The sequence below is a fragment of the Bombus flavifrons genome, chromosome 12, assembly GCF_040668555.2.
Source record: "Bombus flavifrons isolate JBK064 chromosome 12, iyBomFlav1_principal, whole genome shotgun sequence".
In the NCBI taxonomy this organism is placed as follows: Eukaryota; Metazoa; Arthropoda; class Insecta; order Hymenoptera; family Apidae; genus Bombus; species Bombus flavifrons.
In genome coordinates this window covers 12,571,491-12,598,892 of record NC_138453.1, presented here as the reverse complement: position 1 = coordinate 12,598,892, position 27,402 = coordinate 12,571,491, and the positions used below count along the sequence as shown (strand labels likewise).

Genomic DNA, 27,402 nt, shown 5'->3' with positions numbered 1-27,402 from the left:
AATTTATCCTCTAGAATCGAAGATCGTTATCACTCCAATCATCGTTATTATTACAGCATTCTATATCCGATGTATTCGATTGGAGCATCGTTTTAATCGAGATTCATTGGCAGAAACATATTTGGAGTGCTGGTGGTGGTGGTGGTGGTGGTGGTGGTGGTGGTGGTGGCGGCGAAGAGGCGGGGGATGGGGTGGGGGGTTGAAGGGAGGGAAGCAGTAAACACTGTGGGGAACGATCGTTCTAAAAACAGCCATGCTACTAGGTATCCCGAAACTACCCTAAATTTCCACCAATGAGAAAGAACATGATAAAGAGGGAGAAGAACTCGGAGGGATTTGAAAATCGCGGATCAAGGGGTTGTTGATACCGAGAGAAAGAGGGAGAGATGTTTGCATGATTGGCCTGAGGAGTCGGCGCGGTTGCCAAATCTCCGGCGACAGTGGCGCAAAGATGGTGGGGACGGGTAGCAATGACGCGTGGTCTGATTGGTGGAGCTCGCGGTGCCGCCTTTCGAGTCTCACGGAGCGTCGCGCGGTCGCACGGATCCGCAGTTCGCATTCGGAGGTCTTGCGAGCTACATCTTTTCGAGAAGAAAAAGAAAGATTGGACGGGATTGATCAAATTTCCCCCTCCACGGGAATCGCGATAAAGAATCTACGATTCGAAAAAGTGCCAAGTTTCTCCCGCAAGTACTCTTTCTCCGTCGCTGGTACACTACGACACGTACACACACGCACACGCACACGCACACGTACACGTACAGGGTCACACAACCCATATATACGTAATCGTCTTTCGTTTTCACGGTGATCTCTACACGTGACAAACTGAGCATCGAAGAGGCTCCAAGGCGAGAGAGCGGCGTGCTGCTTGCTGTTCGAAGCGAGAGGAGATATTCGTCGATCGTTCGAATTTCTTTGTCAGCCTGCTTGTACGCTGAGAGAATCGAAACGGGTGTGCTTCCAATGTAAATCCACAAGAACGTATCGTCGGAGTGGCAGTTTTTGTGTTCTCAAAGTTGATACGTACAACCGCGGTTTCTTCTTAACTATTCGCCGGCTACCGTGTTACAACACGTACGCTGTTCCGCTCTGAAAGGAGAAGAAGGCTAGTCACGGCCGGATCGCGACTACGTTATAACCTATCTTCAGTGTGTTTTTGTGCGAAAACGAGGGAAAATGTCGACTGCCGTCATGAGCACCCCTATGTTCGTCGAGTGTAGCGAGCACTTATTTAAGGTAAGATACTTTTACATCATTTGTCACACGATCGTTTCGTCCTTTAGCCCCTTCTTTTTTCAAACGTTCCATGTTGTCAAGTCGTAGGTAGGGCAAACACAGGCGACCGAGTATAAAAGTGTCGAATACCGTTGAACGAATACTTTAAACGATACGATTATTTCTATACTATTATTCTTTCTATATTTAGACTCGTGAACTTTGTTATGAATCAGGTGATGCTCGACGTGTTTGTTTGATCAGTGGTTATTTCGTGTCGTTATCTTGGACGATCACTTTCTATTAAGATTGCACTATCACGAACGTGTTCCCTATCGTTTCGAAGAATCGAGAATCCGACTGATAAGCAACAAAAGCAGCAGGTTCTAGATGCAAAGATGGCTGGTTCAGCACGTGGCATCGCGAATACTTGGAAATTCCGACTATAGTGTGATGGTGAATAAGTTCGTGTTGGATTCTCTCGTGGCCGTTGTAGTACTCGCTGGTACTCGGTGGTACCGTGGCGCAAACATTTGTGCAACGGTGTTGGTACGTATTCTGTTCCGACTGCCACGGTCTATTGCACTGCGGGACAAATATGGAATGGAACGGATAGAAATGGTGTACGAAGAATCTGCGCGCGGTTAGGAGATACGTAGCAGAAACAGGGCCGCGCGTTAGGAAATCTCGCGTCTTCCCAAATAAATTATGTATATCAAAATGAAATGTAGTTAGGTAGACGGCTATAGCTACATACTATGTATTACCATTGCTATGGCAATGGTATTTATTTTACCGCGCAAAAGAACGAGAGGTCGTGATGTAAGAGTTATTTTCGGTCGTATGGTCGCTGCTTTCTTCGACGTTTATTTGTTTTCACTACAATTTTTACTTTAAATCGCGTTAGTTCCTGCATCTGTTTAGCTTAACTCGATTTTCGGAATTATTTTTCGCTTCGTCGTAAACAGAGCAAACTCCCAAGACGTTTGGCCTCGTCTTTGGACAAGAGTGAATTCTTCCATTTCGCGAACCACATTTATTTTAAAATACTATACTATTTTGAAATACATATTTTCGCAAGCATGCTCTTCGATTTTAGCGTACGACTAGGCGTCAAATTCGTACGAAAACAAGCCGGAACTTTTATTATTTTCTATAGAAATTAGAGGTCGTTCTCAATGTTGCGTCGTTGTAAATATCCTTCGTTTGATAAACTCGATTGCCGATGACGAGCCTTTGTGTTCAGGTTTTGCAGCTCGAAGCGTGTTTGTATAAGCTCTGTGTCGTTACACACGACTCTGCTTACTTGTGTTCCTGATTTTGCATATAGTTTTCGATTGTCAAACTTTCCACGGATGACACAGCTGTCCGCAGTCAATGATTCGTCCACTCGCGTCACAGAACTAACTTCAGAGGTAACTTCATTTTAGCTTTTTACTTGGAAAAAGATATTTATTTAGGTTTGATCTATGCAAAAAATATGTATTTATATATATATATATATATATATATATATATATATATATATATATATAATAATGCATTTATTGCGTTTATGAGAGAAGAAAAAGAAACATATAGGATCCTACGAAGATAATACTTTTTGAATTCATCTTCTTTTGACATTGTATTTTGCTTACGCCGAAGATAAAATTATAATTTGAAACAATTACGTTGAAATATCTAAATTTGAATCAAGTTGCCGACTTAGATCTGGGAATTTTGATAAATTTCCTGCAATAATGTTCGCTTGGTCTAGGTTTCGTAAATCATGTTTCGTATAAATTCGTTAATGTACGTACGAATTCCGTCATGCGACAGGAACTTGTTTTATAAACACGTGGCGGAACTGTTCTTCCCTCGTTTCGTCAGTTTGTTAGTTTTTCTTTGCGGCAATATTGGAACAACGCGGTATCATATCTGGCGATATTCTCTAATTTGAATACAAATGCCTTTGTTCACTGTTACGAGAAAACAGGCAAATAATTTCATTTATGTTTACCAACTTCCTTTTGTCCGCATTACCGCCAATCCGAAATCTGGTTCGACGATAAGAATATGTCTGTTTAACCAAAGTATGTTACGGCTTTCTTTCTCGAATAGCAATTTTTTTTTTTCATAGACATTTGTATCTACGCGTAATGCGATTTTCCAAGATTTTATTTTCCACTGTACAGCTTCCACATTTTACGAGATATATAATTAAATAAATACGTATTTCTTGTAATTTTATTTCGACGTAATTTGTAAAAGTGGTGAAACCGTTTATCGTTTCATCTCTCTTTATTGCTATTCTTCCAACCAATACCTTGAAATTTTCAATAATCGTAGTGGCAGCGTAATCTGTTCCCTTTGATCAGAGTTCAAATACACGCTAGGTATATGTTACCTACTACCAAGCATCGGGGATTCATTTAGGTATTCGAGCGATAGAACGAACTTAAACCCTGGGCAATTGTTCAAACGAAAAGCAAAGGAACACGTGGGCGGTCGTATTCGCGAGTAAAAATACCACGCGTTCGTTCTATAAATTGTTTCTTTGGTGAATTACACCTCCATTCATTTATTCATAGCCAAGTCTCCACTTAACTAGCTTACTTCGGTCACGATTGGCACGGATAAGCGAGTTTAGAGACCGCGGGGGTCTCGTTACATTGAATTATCAATTCGGATATACAGGGAGTGTTCCAGTTTTTTCCACTAAATGCTACGACGGTTTTTTCATTTTTTTTTCTTTTTTTTTTAATATAAATCGATTTAATATAAATTTGTAGACTGTAGGTAATGGAGATTTTTGTACACGATCCGCTACAGCGTCGAAGCAATCTTTTCGTGGTGTTGTATAAAATCTTTCCTCCTGTTTCTGTCTGACGGAAAAGAGCTTCGTCGAACAAATCGTAATTGTTATTGTTTTCGTTTCGCGACCGACGAAATGGTCGGACAAACGACGCGGCAGCGTTCGAGTTTTATCGCGAACTTCCTTCTTTTCCCTCTTTCCTTTTCATCTACGCACAACTCGTAACTTTCCTCGGCAATTTCTCCTCAGCGATTTCGAAACTCGTTCGATCCGGCAAAGAGCCTTTCGACTTTCGTGCTCGATGCCCATCCGAAGCTCTTCTCGAAATTTGAACTTCGCTACCTACAGTTTAGATAATCGTTCCGTTCCGCCCTGACATTTTCTCTTCTCGTTATTTTCTATTCTAGGAAATAACGTCCGATTACTTTAATGGTACCAGATTTGGATTACTTTTAGGTATCGTTGAAGGCAAATTCGGTAAAAATGTACAAGTTGCGCGTATTGTTACGCTACGTGACGCACGCTTCGCCGAAATCAGAAAGTAGATAAAACTTTCTAATACAAAATCAGGAAGCTTCAGCCGTGAGAGAATAAATCGTGTTGCTTGTAATTCACGCGTATAAACACGAGTACGATATGATATTCATCCATAAATCTCAGGCAACCCCATATACATACAACCGAGTAAATCTAATAAACATGCGTGTAACGTTAGAAATTTCAAAGAAATTGTTCGCCGTGGAATACCAAGAACTACAATGCTCTCATCTTATTCCGAACGTGTACACGGTAGCGTACTTCGTTCCTTCTTTCCTCCCGGCCGTTAGGACGAAATTTATTCAAATATCGTCGAGTTAAGTTCCGAGCGTCGAGACGCTAGATGGAAGGAAGTATGTATAAAGCGTACGGCATGACGCATCAGAATGATCGAGCAAAGATTCGATACACAAAGAGCGAGTCTTTTGTGTATTAAAACAAGAATATAAGCAGGTGTCACGATATAAATACGCGTATTAAGACCTACTGTTATCGAGATACAACTTTACGATCTCGTTACGCCTTATACCTTTTTATCTGAGCAACTTTTAACTAATCCCGTTGGATGAATCTTGCGTGTAAGATAGAGACGCGTTAGGAAAAATAGGTTGTAAAGATGGGAACCATCTCGTAACGAGAGATGTTAAATTATTTATCGCGAAAGGATGAAAGAGAGAAGGGAAGATCGACTGATAGAAGTCGGTGATCGGGCCACGTCCATGGAAGCGCCGAGTCTTACCCTTTCCGTGGAATTATCGGGGTCTGGATTTTTCTGAAAGTGGAAACCTCGCCCTGAGCGAGCAGCGTGCCCGACGCTGCACCACGCCGGCAACATCAACAAAAAGCGGCTCGGCAAATGCAAGCCGTAAGCAGCGTAGGAACCTGTTGCTTCGGATTTATGACGGAAGGAGAGCCGACCGAGGAAAAGACCGAGTTCGAGCGAGAGAATCGGAGACAAGACCTGGGTGGGGGAGAACGAAGGGAACTCTGGCTAGACGAAGCCAGAAACCGTACGAACGACCGAGACATGAAAAAGCAAGACGAGGATAGGTGATCGAGGCAAAACCAATGGGGCGCAGCGATGCTGGAAACAAATGGGGAAAAAGTGGAGAAATGTAGGGGAGCTGAAAAGTGGAAAACTGCGGGAGGGCGAGAGAGAGAGAGTGTGTGTGTGTGTGTGTGCGTGCGTGCGTGCGTGTGCGTGCGTGCGTGTGCTGGTCTGGTGCGGATAGAAATGGAAGTGGGTAAGCGAGAAGGATGAAGCGAAAGGGAGACGGAGTATGTACGGTTCGTTGAAAAAAAGAGAGAAACCATGCTTTGTACCTGGTTTCTATGCAGGTTCGTGGATGCTCTGTCCAATGCCATAATATGGTCACCGTAATGGTATTTGTCCGTCGTTTCCTTTACGTTGTTACGAATTTTCTATGTTTTTGAAAAGAAACGGGTTTTGCTGTCTCTAAAACGCTGATGAAAAAGAATGGGTTTTTTCGTGCACTTTGTTCGGCCAATTTTCTAGGCTTTGCTCGTAGAATATTCCTTTTCGTCTGCTTTCGTGATCCTACATATCGCTTATAACGATCAATTGTTGTCATTTACCGGTTCATTTTTATAGTGTCTTCGTGGCACTTGTTGTCCGGTTTAAAGTGCGTGTAATCTTGGATTAAAGTAGGGCAAGCAAAAACCAGTAGTTCTTTCTAAGATGGTATCGGAGCCGTTGAAATCGTCTTGTTATAAATACACTCGTTGATCAGGAAAAAGAAATGAAAAATAGCAGAGAGTGCAACTAATGTACGTAGAATATAAAAAGGAGGAGGGTGTACGTAAGTTTTCTAACGGCAGAATTACGTTAATTACGTGAGCTAAGTGGAACCGGTTGCGTCGAAACGAAATGTACGAATTTCTGCTGCCATACTAACCGTAAAAAATCAGGCGACGTCGGTCGACTACTTTTTACGTGATGAAACAACGTTGAAAGAATCTCTCATATTGCTAAGAAGAAACTGGTAGAACGAAAATACCGGGAAATGAACAGGAAGGATCTTTTGGCTGTTTCTGCATCTTGTTCTCTCTCTCTCTTTTCTGTGCACCGAAGGAAACCGACTGCAGTCGCCTGGAATATGCATATATTTTTGTACGTAGATATAGATTTGCAACATGTTGCTTCGAATGTTTTCCCCGGGGAAATCCCCTGCCTTCAGCGTGAAAATATATTTTATTAAAAGGTTATCCCACTGATTTACCGTTTGCTCGAATCCCTGTGAGTTATCTATGCAAATACATTCAAGTAATACGACTCGTTGTATACAAACTTAGAATCTGCAAGGTATTGTTTAGATTTTCCCTTACCTGTTCTTTTATCACGATATCTTTATTTTCTTTTAGAACTGTGTTTAATAGACTGTGTGGTAATAGTAAGATTCAAATGCTTTAACGTCTCGTAGGATTCGAAAGGAGGACTGAAAGATGATCGAAATTACGGTTTGGAACTACAGCGTTGCAACTGTCGAAAATACAACAGAAGATACTAGTAGAAGGGTGAAGAATTTTATTTCTTCTTCTATATACAAAAGGACGTTTCTTTCGAATTATAAATTCGCTTTCTTTTTTCTTACTCGCATATTACTTACTCTTGATGGAAGAGATTTAGCGAGGTTATAAAACTAGTCAGGCTTGAAGGTATAACTGCGGATTAATTTTTCTCAATAAGATAATTACCGTAGAGTAGAAAGTGACAGGGCCTCGTCAGGCGTACTACTACGACCCTAACTGTGGCTAGATCGATCGACGCGTTTACGTGTTTAACGCTTCAATTTATGATCTCGCTGCATACGTGCATCTTTTCCATTCTTTCTTTTCACCCAACTGCATCGTTTGGTATTACGATCTTTCTGATCGAAAAGAAACCAGGAAATTTGCAGTGAAAAATGAAAAATGTATCTCCGAGCCTCGATATCGGTCAAAGATACCTTTATCTTTTCTCGACGAGCTTTGATATAAGATTTTTCGACTTTAACTTACAAGTAGCTTAACGGCTATAGTCCGTTTATCCGCGGGAGGATGTAATAGCTGGTTTTTGAAACGCCAACAGCAGCGATTCATTCACACGAACGGTTGAAATTTCACACCGGCGTTTTTTTACGCGTAACTGACTTACACCGATTGGCTTCTTAGCCATCTATTTATCAGGCGCGCGTATCTTTTTTGCTGGTTTATCGGAGCGGATTCACCGATTACACTTCGAGGTCTTCGGGCGTTCTTCCTTGTTCGTGTTACGTAGCCGTATTTCTAAAAAAAAAAGAAAAAGAAAACGGTGTTTTATTTTCCCACAAATTCAGCTTATAACAGCCCAAAGATTCTAAACTCGGTGGAAATCTTATCGCTTTCGGTATCTTTCGTATTCCTCTTTTATTTATCGATGTCCTAGATTTTCTTACGTCGTTGATATTCCGACACGGACACGGTAAACTTCAGTCAACAGCCGCTAATAACCTCTGACGTTGACGCAACTATAAACTAGTGACGGCACTCGACAGCAACTATGACTGGACGACGGCAGCGCAGTGGTTAGCGCTTTTGGTTACGAACGTTCGGGACCCCGGGTTCTTCAAATCCCGACGCCCGTAGTCCGATTTTTCTTCCACGACATCTAAATGAGAAGAAAAAGTAGCACTATCGCCACAACTATATACACACCTTAAACGAATAAACGAGATACATTGTTATGCATTAAGAGAAATGCCCGGTATCTTTTGCAATGAAACGCAAACCGAAGTAAAATTCAAGAAATTTTTTTAATGAAATTTCAAATTAGAATATTTCTAGAACGTGTACGAGGCATTGTGTGGATGTTAAAAAATGAAAGAAAAAAAGGATCGGTACATTGTGGCCTAAAAGAATTGGAATTATATTCCGGAGACAGAGAGAATAGTAGTAGGTCCACGAAGGATTTCTCCACCAGATGGAAATCTCCTTTTTATTCTTTTATGAGACTGAGATTCGAGCGTGTCTCCCTTTTGCGGTTCTCCTTGCAAAAAGTATGTTCGACGAGACGCTCAAAAACTGTTCCCGTATTTCTGAAAAGAAACTGGATACACAAAAGCGTAGAAGGAAGCCGAAGAACGAGAAGGGTGCACCTTGCTTTCCTGCGTTCCTGCGTTCACAACGCGCGTTTCTGCTCCCAAGGAAGCCTAAAGGTTGTCTCACACGTGAGAAAGCGAGAGTGCCACGCAATATTTTCCCGGCCTCGTATCTCTCGATCCTTCTCTCGATATTTTAGCGCCTCTCGATTTCACTTTCACGCTTGATTTACCCGACGAGATCCACCTTTCCAATTAAAAACATTCGACTTTCCACGCCGTGTTGCCGATCCACCGAAAAGATTTAGGCCAAGTTTCCGTTCGTTCGATTGGGAACCAATCTGTTGACGAGAAATTCGATGTTTTATGAGCTCGTATTCCGAGGATGAGAGAATTTAGAGTTCTGGCATCGTTTAATCGCGCGTCGAACTTAGAGAAGCGGATCAATGGTTGAAAATATTATTGTTTTAGAAAGTAGCGCGGCTCTCGATGAGAACAAGCACGTTTCTTCGATCATTCTTATAACGACTGTAATAATCGTGATTGCGAACCAGTTTCGAATTTTCATTCCAAACGGAGTTGAGCTCGATCGCAGAAATAATTCCCGATCATCGACCGTCGGCATTTTTGTGGTTACTTTGAATGTTTTTCCTTCTCCTCCCGCAGTATGGGTCAGAATTAAACGAAGAAAATCAAATGTACGACTTTGTTATTTTCTACTTGTTTTTATCCCACTCGTAATTATTGATTACGACTTCAGATATACAGGATTACATCAATCTATTAAAAAAAAAAAGAAAAAAGAAAAAAAAGTTTAACTGCTCTGATAAGTATTCATTTATGCTTACGATGTATTTATTTGCGAAATCAGAATCATAGATAACCATGAATATATTACTACATATATTATTTTTATTACTGTTACATATATGTTACTACGCATATATGTTATTACATTGTATATCTAAAGTACTTGTTTTTCCGACGGTTATCGATGTGACGAGACATGGAGGTCCGATGTGATGAAAATTCTCTTCTAATTGATCGAAAACTTAATTCGAAACAATTATTTTTCTATAGGCATTTTTTACAGCCTGTACAAAGTCAAGTGAAGTGAGAAGCGAGTTCGTGGGAGCTGTTTAATAAGTAGCTACTTGTTGAATAAAACATATCGAGCGCGGAAGGTTAGTGCTATTACGATCAGCGCGAAAACAGTGTTTTGCAGCGTATCTTTAATAATAGAGCATTGGCGGGAATACAGAACGAGAGAGAGAGAGGGGGGGAGAGAGAGAGAGAGAGAGACGACGAGGAAAATATGTTGTTTTGTAGGGGCGATCGAAGCGAGACTCTCGAAGAAAGGCGTGTCGGTGGAGCGTGCAGGCGTTGCATTGCTAAAACATTATACTCGGAACACGAACCTTGTTGAGAAAGGTAGGAATAGTGATTAGTGCGGAGTGCATAAGTATTCTGCGTGCATCGGACAGCTATTTCGAATGAGATATTGTGTTGTGTTCCGCTGCGTGACCGGAATAATGAATTCATCGTTAATGACTTGTTATTTTCTGCCTCTTCTTCTTCTTCTTCTTCTTCTTCTTCTTCTTCTTCTCCTCTTTTTTATTTCTTTTTCCTCTCCACTGAACGATCGATTAATCGTTAACGACGAAAGGAAAACTGGCACGCTGAAACGACCGTGATTTAAAAAACGAAAACAAACGTGAAAGTTGCTCGAGTCTAACTGGTTACTGTGACGTGCAAAATAGCCGATCGAGAGGAAAGATCACGATCGTATTGCTTCGCCCCGATTGAAATTATTTGGTCGTTGTACGCGAAACGCGCGATTTCACAAACGCGCAAGCTCTTTCGCGATTTAATTTGCCAAAAGTGTCGTATGAATTTCAAGTTCGAAGAATACGGTGGATTATTAGCAGCACATTGAAACTTGTCTGCGGAGATTTTTAGTGGTTAATCGATATAGCCGATATGAACTTATTTATATATGAGTTTATTTTCGGTAATTTGCATACGAATTTCTCGTCGGTATGGTTTCGAAGTATGCACGATAGTCGCTGGTTTGAAAGCCGTATGCTTCTCTGTACGTATAGATCGGCTTGCAGCAGTATTTTCCGCTCGGCTAAACTTGTTCTTTCTCGATCTTTTCGACAGTGTTATAGGCTTCCGGTGTAATTTATCTCGATATAGTGACTTCACCTTATTATTTAGGTCGCTAACTATATTCCAAGTTTTTACTTTCCTGATAAATCAGTCAAAGTCTATCGCCATCGCGTATCGTTAACCAAATGACACGGAAAGCAGTCGATGTTGTTGCTACAATCGCTTGTCGCATCATGGACAACTTCATTTTTACTTATGTTTTAATTATACGCGTTTGCACTACTGCGATGATAGTTCAACGAGGATAATAGTTGTATAACATTGACATTAACTATAACTGTTTTTGTAATTAAGAGAGAAAAGAAATTATCGATTAAGAAATAATTACTGTACAAATGTTGTATAAAAATGTTTGTATGCGTTTACCGTATGTAATTTACGATATATAATTGTTTTTAAACCACCGTCGTTCCTTTAATCGTTGGCCGACTTTAACGCAACGTAGCGATCGTGTACAGGAAATAAAATTTGCATAGGCGCATCGGTTCAATTGGGGTAAAGTATCGCTTTCTCGGCGTTGCCGTAAATCTGCAATTATGGCTTTTATGATACAATAGAGAGATACGTACGTATCCCCATTGTGGAATTCATTAAGCGCAGAGTGTCGAACGAAAATGGACTATGAGGACGTGCAACGTTGTTAACCAGCAATCTATAAGATATTCCGCACGCGAACCGCGTTCTCTGCCTGCTTAGGCCACAATTCCTCCTTTTCGTTGATCATTGCTTTTCGACACGTCGCTGCGCATATAAATCGCTATAAATTCCTTTTTCGTTGCCATTGTCGCGAAAGTTGCCACTTTTGCTATTTTATCTTAGCGGTTTTAGTCGCTGTTGCGAAATTGTTGTTTCCTTCGGCTGGTTTAGCTTTTTGCCAAGTAAATTTTGCTTACTATTTTATATCTTCTATAAAAACGACGATATTCATTTATTACACACGCGCGTACATTCTCTCTCTCTCTCTCTCTCTCTCCCATTCATTCGTTCACCTACTCAGTTGAGGTTAATTGGCATTAAATTTTTTTACAAGCATAATGCGCGGTTGCTTGAATAACGACACCGCGTACGTCGCTTCAAGGAGAGCCTTGGGAAAGAATCGAACTCGCTCGCGGTACAAGACTATCGCTGTGAACGTTTGTAGGAAAATTTTGACGACTCGTTGCGTTTCCTTTTCGTTCGTACAAAGTCAGGATACTCGCGAAAAACGTGAAACTGAAAACAAAAATGGAACGTATGGTTGATTCTTGGTCTCTCGTCCTTTCACACGAACACTGGTTATAGCTGGTCTTTCTCTCGTGAAAAATCGAAACGAGGAGGAAGAAAGCCCGAAGGTAGCGCTGGAAACATGGTGTACCCTTTTTGTTCGGCCATGTGTACGGAACGCGTCGTTTTTACAAACAGGCGCACATGTGCTTTCTTAGCCTGGATGGATTTTCTTGGACTCGTGTATGGTTATCTTTTCAAAGCGTTTCAAGTGCTTACTCGTCGTTCCACGAAGTGAAAATTAGAGTCGAGTCGTTTCTGAACAACGTACCAGCAGCGTTCTATAATCTATGAAAATACGAATAAAATAGAAAGGAAAAGCTTTGCTTTGCGAACAAGGGCGTATTATGTTGGAATAAAAGAAAAAACCGATGTTCCTAGACACCGTATTTCCTAGGAACGACATTTTCCCGCATAACTCTACAATCAAGGTCGAAGACCGATTACCTATAGCAAAAGAGTCGTTCTAAATGTTTACAACATACTTTAAAATCATCGAAATCGGATTTTCACCAAATCGCAAATTCGTCGAACGAGGATATTTTTCAAATCTGCAGCGGTTTCCGTACAAAACCACAAGTGCCACTTACGCTACTCTATCGATACTCTATCGATGCTTTATCGATGCTCTAACGATACTCTAACGATACTGTAACATCTGTAACATGCTTTTCGCGAGGATTCATCACCTTGCACCTAACGAAACGTAGTCTGTAGAAGCATGCAATTATGGCGTATCTGGTGAAAATAGCTGATGAAACGGGAGATTTTCCTGACGATGCGCGGACAGTTTTACCTTTGATTCTCGTTTGCCAGTAAATTTAAAGGATACGGTGGCGACGAGGCGGCCGAAACGGAACGGCAGAGAAGTAAAAACCAAAAGGAAGCATGAAAACAGCTCGATGGGCACCCTATGCTCGCTGGCGAATATGTTGGCTGCGTGTTGGTTCGCTGTGGTGGCTTCGTGTCGCACACTTGCTCTTTCGATGCACACGTGCATCCAGTTTCTTTATGCGAAGGAAAGTCATGGTGGTCGTGCAGCAACGCCTGAATCACGCGGCGTTGCACTCAGCATCGTGCGCGCGCCTGTGTCTGTGTTTTACGACCAGTCAACTTTGCGGCTTCTGCATAACTCTCTGTATTTTCGTGTGTCACGGGATGTATTCGGTGGCTCTTTGTTCTTGTGTACGTGGACACGACGATTTCATCGTGATTCAACGTGCAACCTCTTTCTCTATCTATATCTCGCGTTTGTTCGCGCTTTACCTTGTTTTACAGTTACCTCTGTCTGGATCGCGTGCGATCGCTTTTCAGACTTTTTTTCGTCCATCTTCTGTACAAATAGAATCTTTGCCGTAGGAGCTGGCGGTATAGCGCGAACGTCATGGGAACGTAAGACCTCTGTTTCTCAAGCTTGTTTATACGATGTGTACGAACCATGACGAGGATAGACATTTTATGTACTCTAGTGGACTATGCGTTTCTCGTACAACCAGCAAGCGCGTTCGTTGTAATCGCCTTGCGTTAGTTTTACTTACCAATGGAAGTTTGTGACGCACAAGCTTTGTCCGTACTTGGAAGATTTCTAGTAGATTTGGCGAGCGAAAGTTAATTTAACGCTTCGATATTCGAGCCATTCGAAGAAATTAATTCACTTGAAATAATCCTGCGACCAGCGACCACCAATAACGTCAACGGGGGATATCACAGGATAACGAGGTTTCAATAATTTGATTCTACGTTTAATAGAAAATTAATTGTCGTTTGCCTGTTTGCCTGGTATATAGAAGAGAGGCAGAGGAATAATTTTAAACGAATACACTTTTCAACTTCTCATGGTCTTTCGTTATACTTATCTCATCGATCATGTTCCCCGTTCTATACGCAAGTCCTGCAATTACGCAGAGCGAAATGCAACGTGGCCAGCTAGAAAAAGTCGCGCGTGTAATTGGCCTCCGATCCTTCAATTATTTTAACCGCTAGTTAATCGCGAACACGATCGTTGACGGTTTTCATGGCCTTTAAGTACAAGACGAAGTTTCGAGCCGCGTTATCAAGGTACACGAGTCGAGTGACTTTATCGTAAATCGTTTGTCCGCGGGAATCGTGCGATTTGCTTTTTGATTAGGAAAATCGGTAGCTGCGGGTAATGTTTCAAACGTTCTCGTCCCAAGTCCCGATTCACTTGCTAACGTTAAACGCGTAACGCTTATAAGACACTTTCGAAATACGTGCTTTTGAAAACACCGTTGATATAACGAAACGTTTCACGTTTTATGCGAATGTTGGTGCTGGTTCACCACGGCCTCTCTCAGTTTACCGTTTACATTGTACTCTTAATTAATTCGTTATTTTTCGTTTATTCCGGTTCTGTTTTCGCTCGAACTAACGAACTAGCGTTGTACGTGTATACATCGTGGTTGCAATTGGCCAGACATTTTTTACATTGTCTCGTGATGAATTATCGTTACGTGTTTGAATGGTACATTGATTGTGAGCTAACGCGTTTCCCGAGTGGTTTAAGCCTGACTCTGATGTAGCTACGTAAATCGTGTCTCGTACGCAACGAACAAACGACTGAACCGTGACTTGCCCTCGATACACGATGAATAACGCGTAGAACAGTTTTCTCAGCGATCGGAATAATATCATTTTTCAGACGACTGCAAACGTTCTAACGCACGTCTTTTCTTCGCCTCCGTTGTTTTCTTCGACTACACGAGGTATTGGCGAAATCCTGCTCGACGCTGGTGTACGCGAATAATACCTCGTTGCGTCTTTAGCGTGTAGCTAGATGCTTCTGTTTCGAGCAACGTTTCGTCGTTGTCGTAGCTCAGCGATAAAGGTAAACTGTGACAGAGGAAAGATACGATTTATCCACTTTACGTCTACTTTGTTTCCGTTTCAATTAATTTTCATTTTCGTATTTCAATATTGGTAAAGCTCGTTCCGCTTTGTTCGGTGTTTCTCCGCTTGATACACCGCATTGTCTGGCCGATCGTTTCCTATTAGGATCCCATTAGCGTGGAAAAGTAGGGGAAACGGGAAGGAAAAGCTTGGAACAATAGGTTGGTGGAAGCATGAGTAGTAGGTAGAAGCTACCACGTGCTTGCGTTGTGAAAACTGTCTAACTTTCTACCGGCGGTGAAACGTTACAGAAGGTTGATTCTGATAAAGCAAACACAATGGTATTCGTACGCAGCCACGAAACAAATACTAGTCGCGAAGATAATCCGTACACTCGGTACATATGGTAGTATTGAATTTTTATCAGATCACATCAGTAATAAATCGCGTGCCATCGCTGTAGAAATCTGATCGGTGGTACACGTAGATATACCGACCGCGCGATACAAGCGAAATATATACAACGTATTTTTTCAATATTTCGTTTCACGGTCCCTTTGACAGTCTACTGGGTTTTATCCGATATACATATGTATATTTTATTACGATTGTTTGAAATAAAATTTGTGAAGAATCTGCTGACCAACCGGTAACGCTGAAGCGAAGTAAATATTCGCAACGAGCAAATCAGCTGTGGAAACAGACTGAATATTTAACTGGCGGAAACACTGTGTTTATTCAGTTATTAATGTTGGTTTCGCTAGCTTTTAACGCTCACCTTGGATTCTCGAGTGCGAACTGGGATTTGCATGAAAATAAAAAAATTCTCTCTCTCTCTCTCTCTCTTTCTATATATAGAGAGAGTTCGATTGTGATTGTTCCGTAAGCAACTGGAGAAAAAGTTGCGCATTCCTAAAAGGTGCAGTTAAAACTGACGTGGATCTTCGAGTCAGAGAACAATGTTCAACCAGCTGATACGCGTCATTCGGAATAACAACGATTTAACAAAATCTCCGATCTTATTGAAATTTGTATATAGTTTTATAAAACGCGATGTACTTTTATAGCGAATATTCCTCGATATTCAACGTTACACAGAAGCTTGTTTTTACGCTATTATTATTCCGAACCACTCGTATAACAGCGTACGATGTAATAAAAAGTGTCATTGAACGGTCGGTCGAGGAAGCAGAGAGGAGAGGAACAAGTGCAGGCGAATCGACTCTGAAAAGTTGGAATCCGGTTTTTACATGGTCGACGTCGCCATCTTTTCCACTCGCTATCAGACCTGAATCATACGTTAGTCATCGCGTTTTACAATCACTCGCGTCCCGTGCACACGCACGGTGGTCACGTCGACAAAGGGAAAAACCAGCGCGCCAGGTCTCGAAAGGGGCGACACGCTCTTCTGCGCCGGAAAGCGAAACGTTCGTTGGCTCTCCTTGTGCTCGCCTGCCTCTTTTGTCCGTCCAGCCGAGTCGTGCCTTGAAAACGGTCTTCAACTTCAACGTATGCGAGCGAAAATCTCTCGATCCGATGCTTCTACCGTATCGCATCGCGTAGTAACCCATCGAATCTCTCCTCTACCCGATCCTTTCAAGCAAGCCGACGTTTTATAACTAAATTATCATTTTCAGAAAAGTGGCCAGATTCTTCCTGATTTTTCCACTTACGCGCGTTTTATACGAAAAAACCAGGTTAGTTGGGTTCTTTCTTTATTTCCTGCCTTATAGCGAGTACGTACGTATTCTGTTTTAAAGATTCTCCCTCTTCGCGATTCGGAGTGGTATCACCAATATCGGTATTATATCGCGCGTTAAATACAACAATAACGTTACCTTGCTGAAAAAACATTTCATACACGACGCATACATACGACAGCCGCTTGCAATTCGCCGAATATTTCGTTACTTGGTGTTCGCAATGCTGTCTTATTTTCTTTTTCTTTTTTTCTTTTTTCTTTTTTTCTTTTTTCTTTTTTTCTTTTTTTATTGCGTTTACGTGACATTCGCGATGTCACGATATCACAGCATGCCCATGTATACGAGCAATTGTAGGACATTGGACGTTACGTGTTAAACAGTTTGCCGCAGAGGTCAATTTATCGTTAGGAAATATATAGCGTACTGCAAATTCAAACAACGAGGTTAACGAGAGATCGCGCGCTATTTATTTTTGCCTACGACTTAGCTTCGACTTCGCGATTCGTTTCTCGTGTAAGAACGGGGTCGCTTCTGTTTCTCATCGACTGGGAAATCGGCGAGAAAAATGCAGCGGACGAACGAGCGAAGCTCCCGACTGTCGTTGAATCGGTCGAAACCTGGTAATTAGGATAGTCGAGCGAGTCCCGGCGATGCGTCTCGGTTACGTAAGAATCGGTGCATGAAACGCCGATTTCCATTGAGTCGCGTCGCACGGCGTTGCTTCTTCGCTCTCGACTTGCCTGCCGCGGCGCAGCCTTCTTCCTCCTCTCGCTTTGCTTACTTTCATCTTTGACCTTCGAAACGAATCCATGGTCTACGCGTTTCGACATACGTATAACAGAACGGCAAAGCCGTGAAACCTGCATCGATGGACGACCGAGCGATCGATCTATTTTTTCCTCTTTCCTCTTTTTCACGATTCGATACGATTGAGCAAATCGATTACGACGAGTTAACGTTTCGTATTGTATATTCGATAATAGGAAATACGTATAAAATTGATCGAAGGCACGGTCGAGTTTTACCACGAGAAGCGAAAAATCAGATACGTATTTTGTTTGGCAGAAGGAAAGGCTTCTTTTCGCGCAAAGCTGTTAGACACAACTGGGTGAATCGTTATTCGTTGCAGCATATTTCTTCTTTCGATTGGGAAAAGTGGAGGCACTGTTAAAATTAAAACGCATTGATCGACCGCATTGTTCTTTCCCGATGTAATGTACTTTTCCGATGTCATGGGAACGTGAAATATTGAAATACACGTTGTAAGCGATTTATCGCTGGTAATATGTGCGATGTTTACGATGTTGCGCGTTGCATAATCCTGTGGTGCCCTGCCATTCTACGTAACGATGTTTGCGCCTCTCTACATCGAACCAATATTTATCAATGTGTACATAGATTCAACTCGAAAGTAACTTTCATCGTTCCCCCGTGAACAATTTTGATTTTCTATTTAGACTGTCCTATTACGTACGAAAAATAGTACAACTTTTTTTCTATTTTTATTTGTCTCGCGAATCTACGACTTACAGGAAAAACAAAGAAGAAAAGGCGAAGTGTTTGGCATTGTTTTATCTAATCATATTTAAATTATAATTAACTTATCCGACCGTATCTGATAAAACATTTCCATGTGCTTGAAACGGAAAATACTTTTGCACACATACGGACAATGATCGTGTATTTAAATTGACGTTTGCCATAACGTTTCTCGAAAATTTGTCAGCCATTCGAGAACACGACGAAACAGCTCGGTTCCGCGCTAGAAGACATAATTCTTATCACGTGTTTTACTCAAGAAATCGCGATACGTGCCAATTAAAGACAAATTACATACTTTGTATCGTTCGTGGAAACAATTTTTGTCAAGGATTGTTTCGTCGTCCGTCGATACGACGTTATACGTATCTTCGATACGATATCGAATTGGTCATTCTCATTGTTTTTTACATTTTATTCTCTTTGGTGTCCAAGCAAAGACGACGATACGCTTAGAAATTATCGAAGGATCGCCGTGACTCAAATGAAAATGTGATTCATCGCGACCAAAGGTGTCCTATATACATCCGATAAAATCGTACCGAAGTTAAACATTTGTATTTCTATGACAACTGACCTATATTTTGCGAAACGCGGAACCTTTCCTCGATCGTAGGCGTGTTTCTTAACAAGTATCGTCACCGTTCAACGTTATGTCGAACGCGTACGTCGTGCGTTTTACGTTTCCTACAAAGGACAAGCGAGATTATTCTCGTAACTTTCCCTTCTCTATCTTCGGTACCATTAGCCTGAAAACACGATTATCATGGGAGATCGCCATGCGCTGAACTACAAAGCTCGTTTAACGTGAAACATAGGCTTCTGTGGAGGAAAACGTGTGAGCCAGATGAATGCACGAAACGCGGTACAGGCGGCGGAACAGCCACAGGCTACTAACTGCCGCCCATTCTCGGCCGTGTCTCTGTCGTCGAATCCAGTGAATGAAAGGAGCTACGACTATTTTCAGCCGGTTTCGTGGAAACTCTCTCGAGTCGATCCGTGGAATCGACTCTTAACACGTTTGTTACGCGCAGTCGCGTTTACAAAACGGACGCTGGGGCCTCTGTACGGCATGCATTCTCGTTCGAGTGCACTCGAACACGGAACATGCGTGGAACATGGAACTTTGGTCGAAAGTGGTAACGAATAATTAATTATTCTTCGATTGTTTCATAGCGACCCTTTGCTGATGCAAGATATCGTTTTTCTTTTCTCGTTCGATCGATAATTTGAGGAGGATAATCGATCTCGTGGATCGGAAAGTTGGAGGACTGCTCGAGAATTCTTAGCGTTAGGAAAACTCCACTCTGAAAGACTGTTTCGAGTAAAAACTCTAGTCACGTATCTTTTTTCCTCCCCGTGTTTCGTGATCGCCCGATCTATTGCGTTCCAATAGCACTTCGACATCTACGTTCTATCGGAACGAACTGTCGTTCTATTTTTCGAAGATCTTTGCGACGTTGAGCGTCCGTGAAACAGAGCGATTAATTTACGTCGGTGAACGCGTCTCACTGCGTCGATTGTTTCGCACAAGTTTCGTTTCAAACTCGCCGTAAAATCAGCAGCGTCCGGTACCAATTGTTCCTAGTTCGCGTCGTCGGTAAACATGTTTTCGAGCAATATGCAGACGACGAACAGATATAACGGATGACGAACGAAGCGCGTCTCGAACTATTTTCGTCTATCGACGAGCCGTTTCGCGATCGTACACGTTTTTTCCCATGGAATTTTTTGGAGTATGGTTGACGTTGTCGAGCAGTCGTTTATTCGTCTATTTTTCGATCTTAACTTTCTCTGGCTTCTCAAGGTACTCTAGCTTTCGTTCTGGACAAGACCAGACAAACGCGTTCTTCTTTGTTAACGAGAAAGAAGAAATATTTGCGTCGAAAGATACGACGAGAGGAAAGATTTGTCGAAAATATCGACGTTGCTTTATCGCCGGCAAGTCAACAACGCGTCTCTCTATAATCTGTGCGACCAGTACTACGATGAAATAAACCGCGACACGGAAAAAGGAAGCGTAAAAACGTCTCGGTGACCGTTCGCACGTGACTGTATCTAGCCGAACCAGGTTCGGTTGACAAGCAGCGAATAGTAGCAGCGAAAGAATACGCGTGCGCGTTTGCGTTCGCGTTCACGACTGCGCGATAAACAGCCGTTGCACGTTGATGATCGCAGGATAACCGACACTCTGACATTCCTGCCTTCGTCTACGTTTCTTTGCATTAATACCTGCAGTCGACGGACTAATTACGCGTGTGCTAGGAACGTGTATCGCGCGGCCCGTGTCCGTGTGCGCCGTGAACAACACGGACGTGCTCGTGGAAATTTCCAGGCGATGCGATATAACGCGACGTGATCTATGGAAGCTGGAACGGAGGAGGATCGATTAACCTTCGGGTTTTTTGACATAGGTAAAGATTTACGGAGATAGTATCGATTGATTTTGGTCCTACGGATAGATGGCTCTGTTACATAGCTGTGTGTTGGTCATAACCGTTCGGAAAATGTACAGCTGCGCGCGAGTACTCCAGTTTACGTTGTTTCGTCTATTGGAAAAGAGTTTTCCAAGATCGTTAGGTTCGACGATTCGACGCATCGCTGTTTTTTTTATTTGTTCGGAGATTCGATGGTACGAATAACGCGTTTACAGGAAAGCAACGAGGATTTGAAGAAAGATAGACGATTGAAATAGATTTCAGGGTTATCGTTTGCGTGCAACCGTAGCAACGTTTATCGCGAAAGCCGAACGTACACGCGTCTAAAGACCATAAATTACCATAATAAGCCATTTAGTTGTACCTGGCTATTTATGGTTATTATTCTTGGATGGAAACCGAGAACATTTCGATCGATTCGCATCCTCCGCGCGATGATATCTCCAACTTGATTTATTTGATCGTTTAATCGATTATTTTGTTGATTTAACTGTTCTGCAAGTTATTCCGGATTAACGTTTAAATCGACTCCGTTCCAAGATTTTTCATTTGATAAAAGTTCTTAGCAACGAATCTCGTTGGTAGATCGAGGGCTAAATTAAAAACCAACGATATGATGTTTGGCCGAGCTGGAGAAGTATCGCTCGACGAAGGAGGCGAGGATGGAAAGTGAAACGTCGTCCGTTTTATGGCTTCGTTCTGCGGAAGATTCGATCTCTCGAAAGGTTGGTCCAAGCAGATTTCTCGGGTTGCTGGAAATCCCGTAACGTCGGATCGTTTCAAAAGCTGGTTCTTTCGGTCGACGTATAGTTGCAGACTTTCAAGTAGTTTCTCGTTCCACGAATTTTCGCCGAGACGTCGAACCTTTGTCTTCTCTCGTATACCTGGGCCCATAATTTTAGATCCTCGATCGTCGATTCCTCGATCCCAAGCCGATCAACCATAGCGTTATCCATATGGTCTTGAGATAGAAAATTGTAAACGATACGCGTGTTTCTCTTGTCTCTTTATTTACATACATCGTTTACACTCACATTTACACACGTATTTATCGTTGGATAAACAAGAGGTCAAAATATCAGCAGACCAGGCGTTACTTTTATCACGTTTCGTAACGCGTTTCTCAATCGCGATTCCTACTCTTACATACCAAGTCGATGTTAACGGTTTCTCGTAAAAATACAAAAAGTAGTCGACGAGCATCGTCGAACCACTATTCGAATAAAGCAATTGTGCACGAGCTTCCTGTGTTTTTGATTAGAGTCTATTAGAAATAAATGGTCGTTATTGGTCAAGGGTTCTCATCCAAGTATTATTCCATTGCGTAACGCGTCTCTAACGACGTAAAATATTTGCAACGAAGACTGGCGTTTTCGGGCAACGTTGTTGTATATCGTACGTGTAGCGTGTATCCATCGGAATTACCACGATCGTGCCTATTCTTTCGTTCGCTAGGTATTTATCACGGCAATGTTCGTCGCTCGGTACTTGATTCTTCGAAACGGTAGTTTGTTTGCGATTGAACGTTGGCGGTAATGCTTGGCCGACGACGCTTCCACAAATTGGAGTAGCTGTTTCTCGAAGGAAACGCGCGGTGACTCGCGTATGAGCGCGGTTATTACGACGACGACGACGACGACGACGACGACGACGACGACGACGACGACGTCGTAATTCGTTACTAATAATATTAATCTTGCTTCGAGCATGTTTACACATCCCTATTAACGTATTAACGAAACAGCCTTTCAGTGTTTTAACGTCTTTCGTCCCGTTGCGAGTTGCGCGAAAATGACACGATTGGAAAATTGCCAAGATCGTTTTGTTCTGCCAATAACTTTTTTAAACTTGGTCGAAGATCAACGAAGTTCGGAAGGAATTTCTGATCGTTGGAGTCGGAGCCGAAGTTGGAACGGACTTTGCTGTTTTTCGTACAAATTCCGAAGCATGTTGGAGCGAAATTCGTGTGTGTGTATGTGTGTGTGTATTGTATAGTTTGTTTCGTAGCAGTAGATGTATTACAATTGCAGCGATATTTTCATACGATTGAATCAATAGCCTTTTCGGCTATGATAAAACGATAAATTTTGTGTTTTATAGCGCGTGAGTGAATATCGCTGTTCGTCAAACGTTCAACATACATGCGTACAATCGTATGCGTGTTATGTAATTGGTACTGTTAACGAACTGTCGCAAATGAAGTGTATCGGGGCGGCGTCAAAATTGGAAACTAAAGAAGTAAAGAAAAGTCAAAGTCGGGAATTTTTATCCCCGAATCTTTGGCTGTGTAACGAATCGTAAAGTTTCATTCGTCCCTTTCGTTTTTTTCCTTTTTTATTTGTTTGTTTGTTTGTTTGTTTGTTTGTTCCCAACTTTTATTTCAGAAAGGAAATTGAAAGCGGCATAACTAATTTCGATTCTCGTTTTCGCGTGTGTGTTACAGAACAGCCCCGCAAAAGCGAAGGAGCCAACTTCGACATCGACGACGAACACCTCGGGCAACGGTTCAGCCGGGAATAATGGCGGACACGCGCCTCTTCGCCGTAGCTACACCTCCCTGGTAACAACCCTGATCGAACAGCATCGTAAACTAGATCGCAGCGCGAGCGAGCCAACATCTCGTTATAAAACGGAGCTGTGCAGGCCATTCGAGGAGAGCGGCACCTGCAAATATGGCGACAAGTGTCAGTTCGCTCACGGTTACAGCGAGCTACGGAATCTCGCCAGACATCCAAAATATAAGACCGAGCTGTGCCGCACGTTTCACACGATTGGTTTCTGTCCGTACGGACCCCGTTGCCATTTCATTCACAACTTCGAGGAGGCTCGAATTCACAATCAAAAAGTGAGCGCGCAACTAGGATCCACGCAACCGAACATAATGGGCTTGAATCCTATTCTAAGCGCGGCAGCAGCGGCAGCGGCAGCCGCAGCCGCCGGTGGAAATACCTGCAATGCCTCGAACGTCAATCCGACGACGATCAGCAGCGTCGCTCTGCTCGAACAGATCGCGGCCTCGCCTCAGGTAGCGGCAGTCGCGGCCGCGGCGACCCCCAACCTCATGAGAGCCAATTCCTTGAGCCTGTGTAGTACCACCAATGCCTACAATCCACCGCCATTGCTCAGAACCAACTCGTTGAGTCTAACGACTAGCCAACACCACCACCACCACCACCACCACCATCATCATCACCAGACTAGCTCGACGACCGTTAGCTCGTCGGTGATCGGCGCCACCAGGCCGAAGCCGACCTTTTCTCTCGGCAGTACTGGAGACTCGGTTTCCCCATCGTCCAGCCTAAGTCAGTCGCCGACCAACTCTATGGCGAGTTTCTTCGGCGACGACTGCAATCAGCAACCGTCCGTTACCTCGCCGTTCAGCTTCGGCCAGGATTTCGGGCTCCTTGCCACGAGACGAAGTCCCAGCCCTCGAACCAACAACGTATGCAGTCCTTTGAGCTCCGAGGAGCCCACGCCGAGATCACCGTCCCCGCTCTCACCGAACGCCGAGTCCAGACTGCCAGTTTTCAACAGGATCAGCAACACCCTCGCCGACTTTGAGAATCTTAAGATCTAAGGGAATTCTCCTCTGGGTCCTTCGACTTCCTTTGGTATATTCTATTTTCCTAACGTTCTTTCTGATAGATATGTACGTCAACGTTTTAAAAAGCAGAGCAAGGACAGAGAGAGAGAGAGAGAGAGAGAGAGAGAGAGAGAAAGAAAGAAAGAAAGAGAGAGACGATAAAGAGCGTTGGACCCAAAGCACACGCGTTAATTTATACATATATATATCGACCGAAAAGACAGGCGAATATTTAGGGAGAGGGGACGGACTCTTCCACCGACTCAAAGAGGTTTTTCCTTTTCTCTTTTCTCGTTTTTAACATTTGAACTATATTTCTCGCGTCAGACGGGCCTTCTTCCTCTCCGTCGTACTCGGCTTCTTATTTAAGCGTTTCTTTTTTATTCGTAGAATACGTTAGGTATCTTACTCGTTCTTTAAACTGTCATTTCTTAATGTTTATAATAATTATGATCACACTATTATTATTATTATTATTATTATTATTATTATTATTATTATTGTTATTATATAATTATATTATATATATATAATTATATATATATATATAATATTATGTCAGTATATTATATTATAATCGCTACAATTAATATTAATAACGTTATCGGCATTGTCACTAGCGACTCTGAATATCGCCGTTGATTCTAACCGCATTAGTAGCGTCAGTCACTTTGTGACTCCGACTACACAGGTCCGTTTCCATCTTTTTTTCTCTTCTTTACTTTAGGTTTACGCTCGTTTAGTGGAAAGGTCGAGATGGTATCAGCCCGGATGTCTCGACCTGCTCGTGAGAATCCTTGGATGATTCAACCGTGGAAAAGGAGAAAGATAGAGAAAAGAAAAAGAGAAGCGCAAAGATCCGGGAGCAAGGATAGCGCGAACGTAAGAATATGCAGAAACGAAAAGGCGGCGATGGGAGCGAAAAGGTACGGGAAGAACGAGTCCAAGTTTCTACCGAATTCTGACTTGGCTCGAGCAAGTTGTTCTTTGATCTCCTTTGGACTCGCGCAGCCCCATCTCTCGGCATCTCCGCTTTCAATGTCCGATCCTCGGCTTTGTCCTTGCTCCTCCGTTTCGTTGCTTGGTTCACGCGAGGATTCTCGCAACAACGAGGCGTTTTTCCATCCGGGGCAGGTGAAATGTTGCAATATTTCAAACCAACTCGTTCGTTTTTTAAATAATTCCTGGATTTCTTCTTGCGAAAAAGCGGCAGGGGAAAGTAGACTTTTGAGAGTGAAAGGAAGGCGAGATCGAGTCGCACGAGAGAAATAACTGAAAGCAAAACGGATGGAGAGGAAGATATATATATATATACATATATACACATATATATTTATGTGTGTGTGTGTGTATGTATGTATGTGTGTATATATACACACACACATACACACGCATAAACACGAGTAAAACGTGTCGCGTTGGTGTTGGGTTTAGGTGACGAAGCGCACGAGATCACAATCAAAGATCATGCTATGCAAATTAAGTGGCTTAGAAACTCCGATTGTCTTCCAACGTTAGAGCAAGTAAGAGTGTGTTTGTGTGTCAGTGTGCGTGTACAATCTCGTGATATTACGAAGTAACCTAAACAGAGTGGAAGAGAGAGGGAGAGAGAGAGAGAGAGAGAGAGAGAGATCGAATGGTGAGAGCAAGAAGCGAGCAAAAGGAAGATAATGAGAGAAAGTGATGCGTTAGTGATCGCGCGTGTGTGTGTGTGTGTGCGCGTGTGTGCGTGTGTACGTGTGTACGTGTGTACGTGTGTACGTGTGAAGGAAAGAACGTGCTCATTTAACAATAAGTTATACGAAAATAGATATTTTTATAGACGAAAATTCGTCAGGGCTTTCAATCGTTTTACGCGTTCAAGGCGAACTTTGTACGAGAGACGCTGTATGCCAACGAGAGGTTGACAACTGATTTATACGTTCCCCAAGAAAAAAGATTTCTGTCTTTGGAATAATGTTCTATCCTGAGACGAAAATATCCTCTAATGGAATTTCTTACCAGCATCAGAGTTACTTTTATAATTTTCTTTTTAATCGATTTTTAGACATTTTATCCATCTAAAGACGTTCTTGATTCTTTTTCATTTTCTAGTTTATTGGACCGAAGAAGCATTATCGGACGTACGTCATAGCTTGGTTAAAAATTTTGGTTTTTTCCATGTTCTTGTTTGTTTTCTTTTACGTTCTCGGTTAATCGATCGATCAAAAGTTCGAAAAGAACAAATAAAAGTCTATTTTTACCGACTTTCCAAAGTTAAGACAATCGAGTAATTGTAAGAAATTTTAATAGCAAAAGAGAGCCAATTCTTTCCACGACCAACTCGTACCAAAAGCAAATATTGGTAAACCTATTTCTTTCTCTAACGTACCATGAAACGAATTCGCTCTAGCTTTAGCTCGATATGACAATATGCTCTCTCTGTTCCTCCCTCTCGTTCAAACTCTATACGATAATTGCTGATATTTGCATTGCGATAGCTACATATCACTTTTCTTTTTTTATGGGAAAGGACAATGTGTATATATATACCGCGAAGTGGACCCGATTACTCCTTCCGCTTCCCGTCTTTCGCCCTCTCCTTTTAACATCTGGGCCCCAACCGCGATAAAAGCATTAATAACATTATGGAGAAAAGGAAAAGCAATTGTATCACGAAGAGAGCGAACGGAGAAGACATATAGGTAGATCGAGCGAAAGCGACAGTGAGCTTAGGGCAATGAGGCGGCGTAATTTCGAGAGTGCTTCCGTCTGCCAGCAAATAATCACTTTTCGTGTTAAGATCGTTCAAAGCGTCGTTTCGAGAAAGTGGAACGACGAACCGACTAACTCGTCGGTGTATATTTTCGTTTGTCTTATTTTTTATTTTCGTTTCTTTTTCAAATATCGCCAATGGATTTCGTGGCGAAAAAAGCGCGTTGCCCCTACGAGAATGTCGAGAGAACAACGTTGAGCAATACGAAAAAAAAAAAAAAAGGAAAGTGTTAAATAACGTAGTTTCTGAAAAACGAAATACATTTTGTATATATGCACACCACATACTTACGCTGATAATTAAGTCTATAATCACGTTTGCTTCAAGTATAAATTAATCGAAATCGTTTCAGTTTAAACTGTTATAGATTTAATTATTATCGTTGTTATTATTATTATTATCATCATCACCAACATCATCATCATAAGCATCATTATACTAATATTATTTTTATTATTAATTATTAACTATTAT

General features: G+C 42.2%; 1 protein-coding gene across 4 annotated transcripts; it reads left to right on the top strand.

Annotated features, from left to right (window-relative positions):
* The first annotated feature begins 269 nt into the window (after positions 1-269).
* Tis11 (Tis11 zinc finger protein) lies at positions 270-25,775 on the top strand. 4 transcript variants are annotated; one of them, XM_069124376.1, is made up of 4 exons: positions 270-1,239; positions 16,548-16,607; positions 23,034-24,201; positions 24,901-25,775. In XM_069124376.1, the coding sequence occupies exons 1-3, from the start codon at positions 1,180-1,182 to the stop codon at positions 24,165-24,167; spliced, it is 1,254 nt and encodes a 417-aa protein (XP_068980477.1). In that variant the 5' UTR covers positions 270-1,179; the 3' UTR covers positions 24,168-24,201; positions 24,901-25,775. The 4 variants fall into 4 exon arrangements, with proteins under 4 accessions (XP_068980477.1, XP_068980478.1, XP_068980479.1 ...); XM_069124377.1 differs by lacking the exon at positions 16,548-16,607 and having other exon boundaries at positions 465-1,239; XM_069124378.1 differs by lacking the exons at positions 270-1,239; positions 16,548-16,607 and adding an exon at positions 1,421-1,454.
* The last annotated feature ends 1,627 nt before the right edge of the window (positions 25,776-27,402 follow it).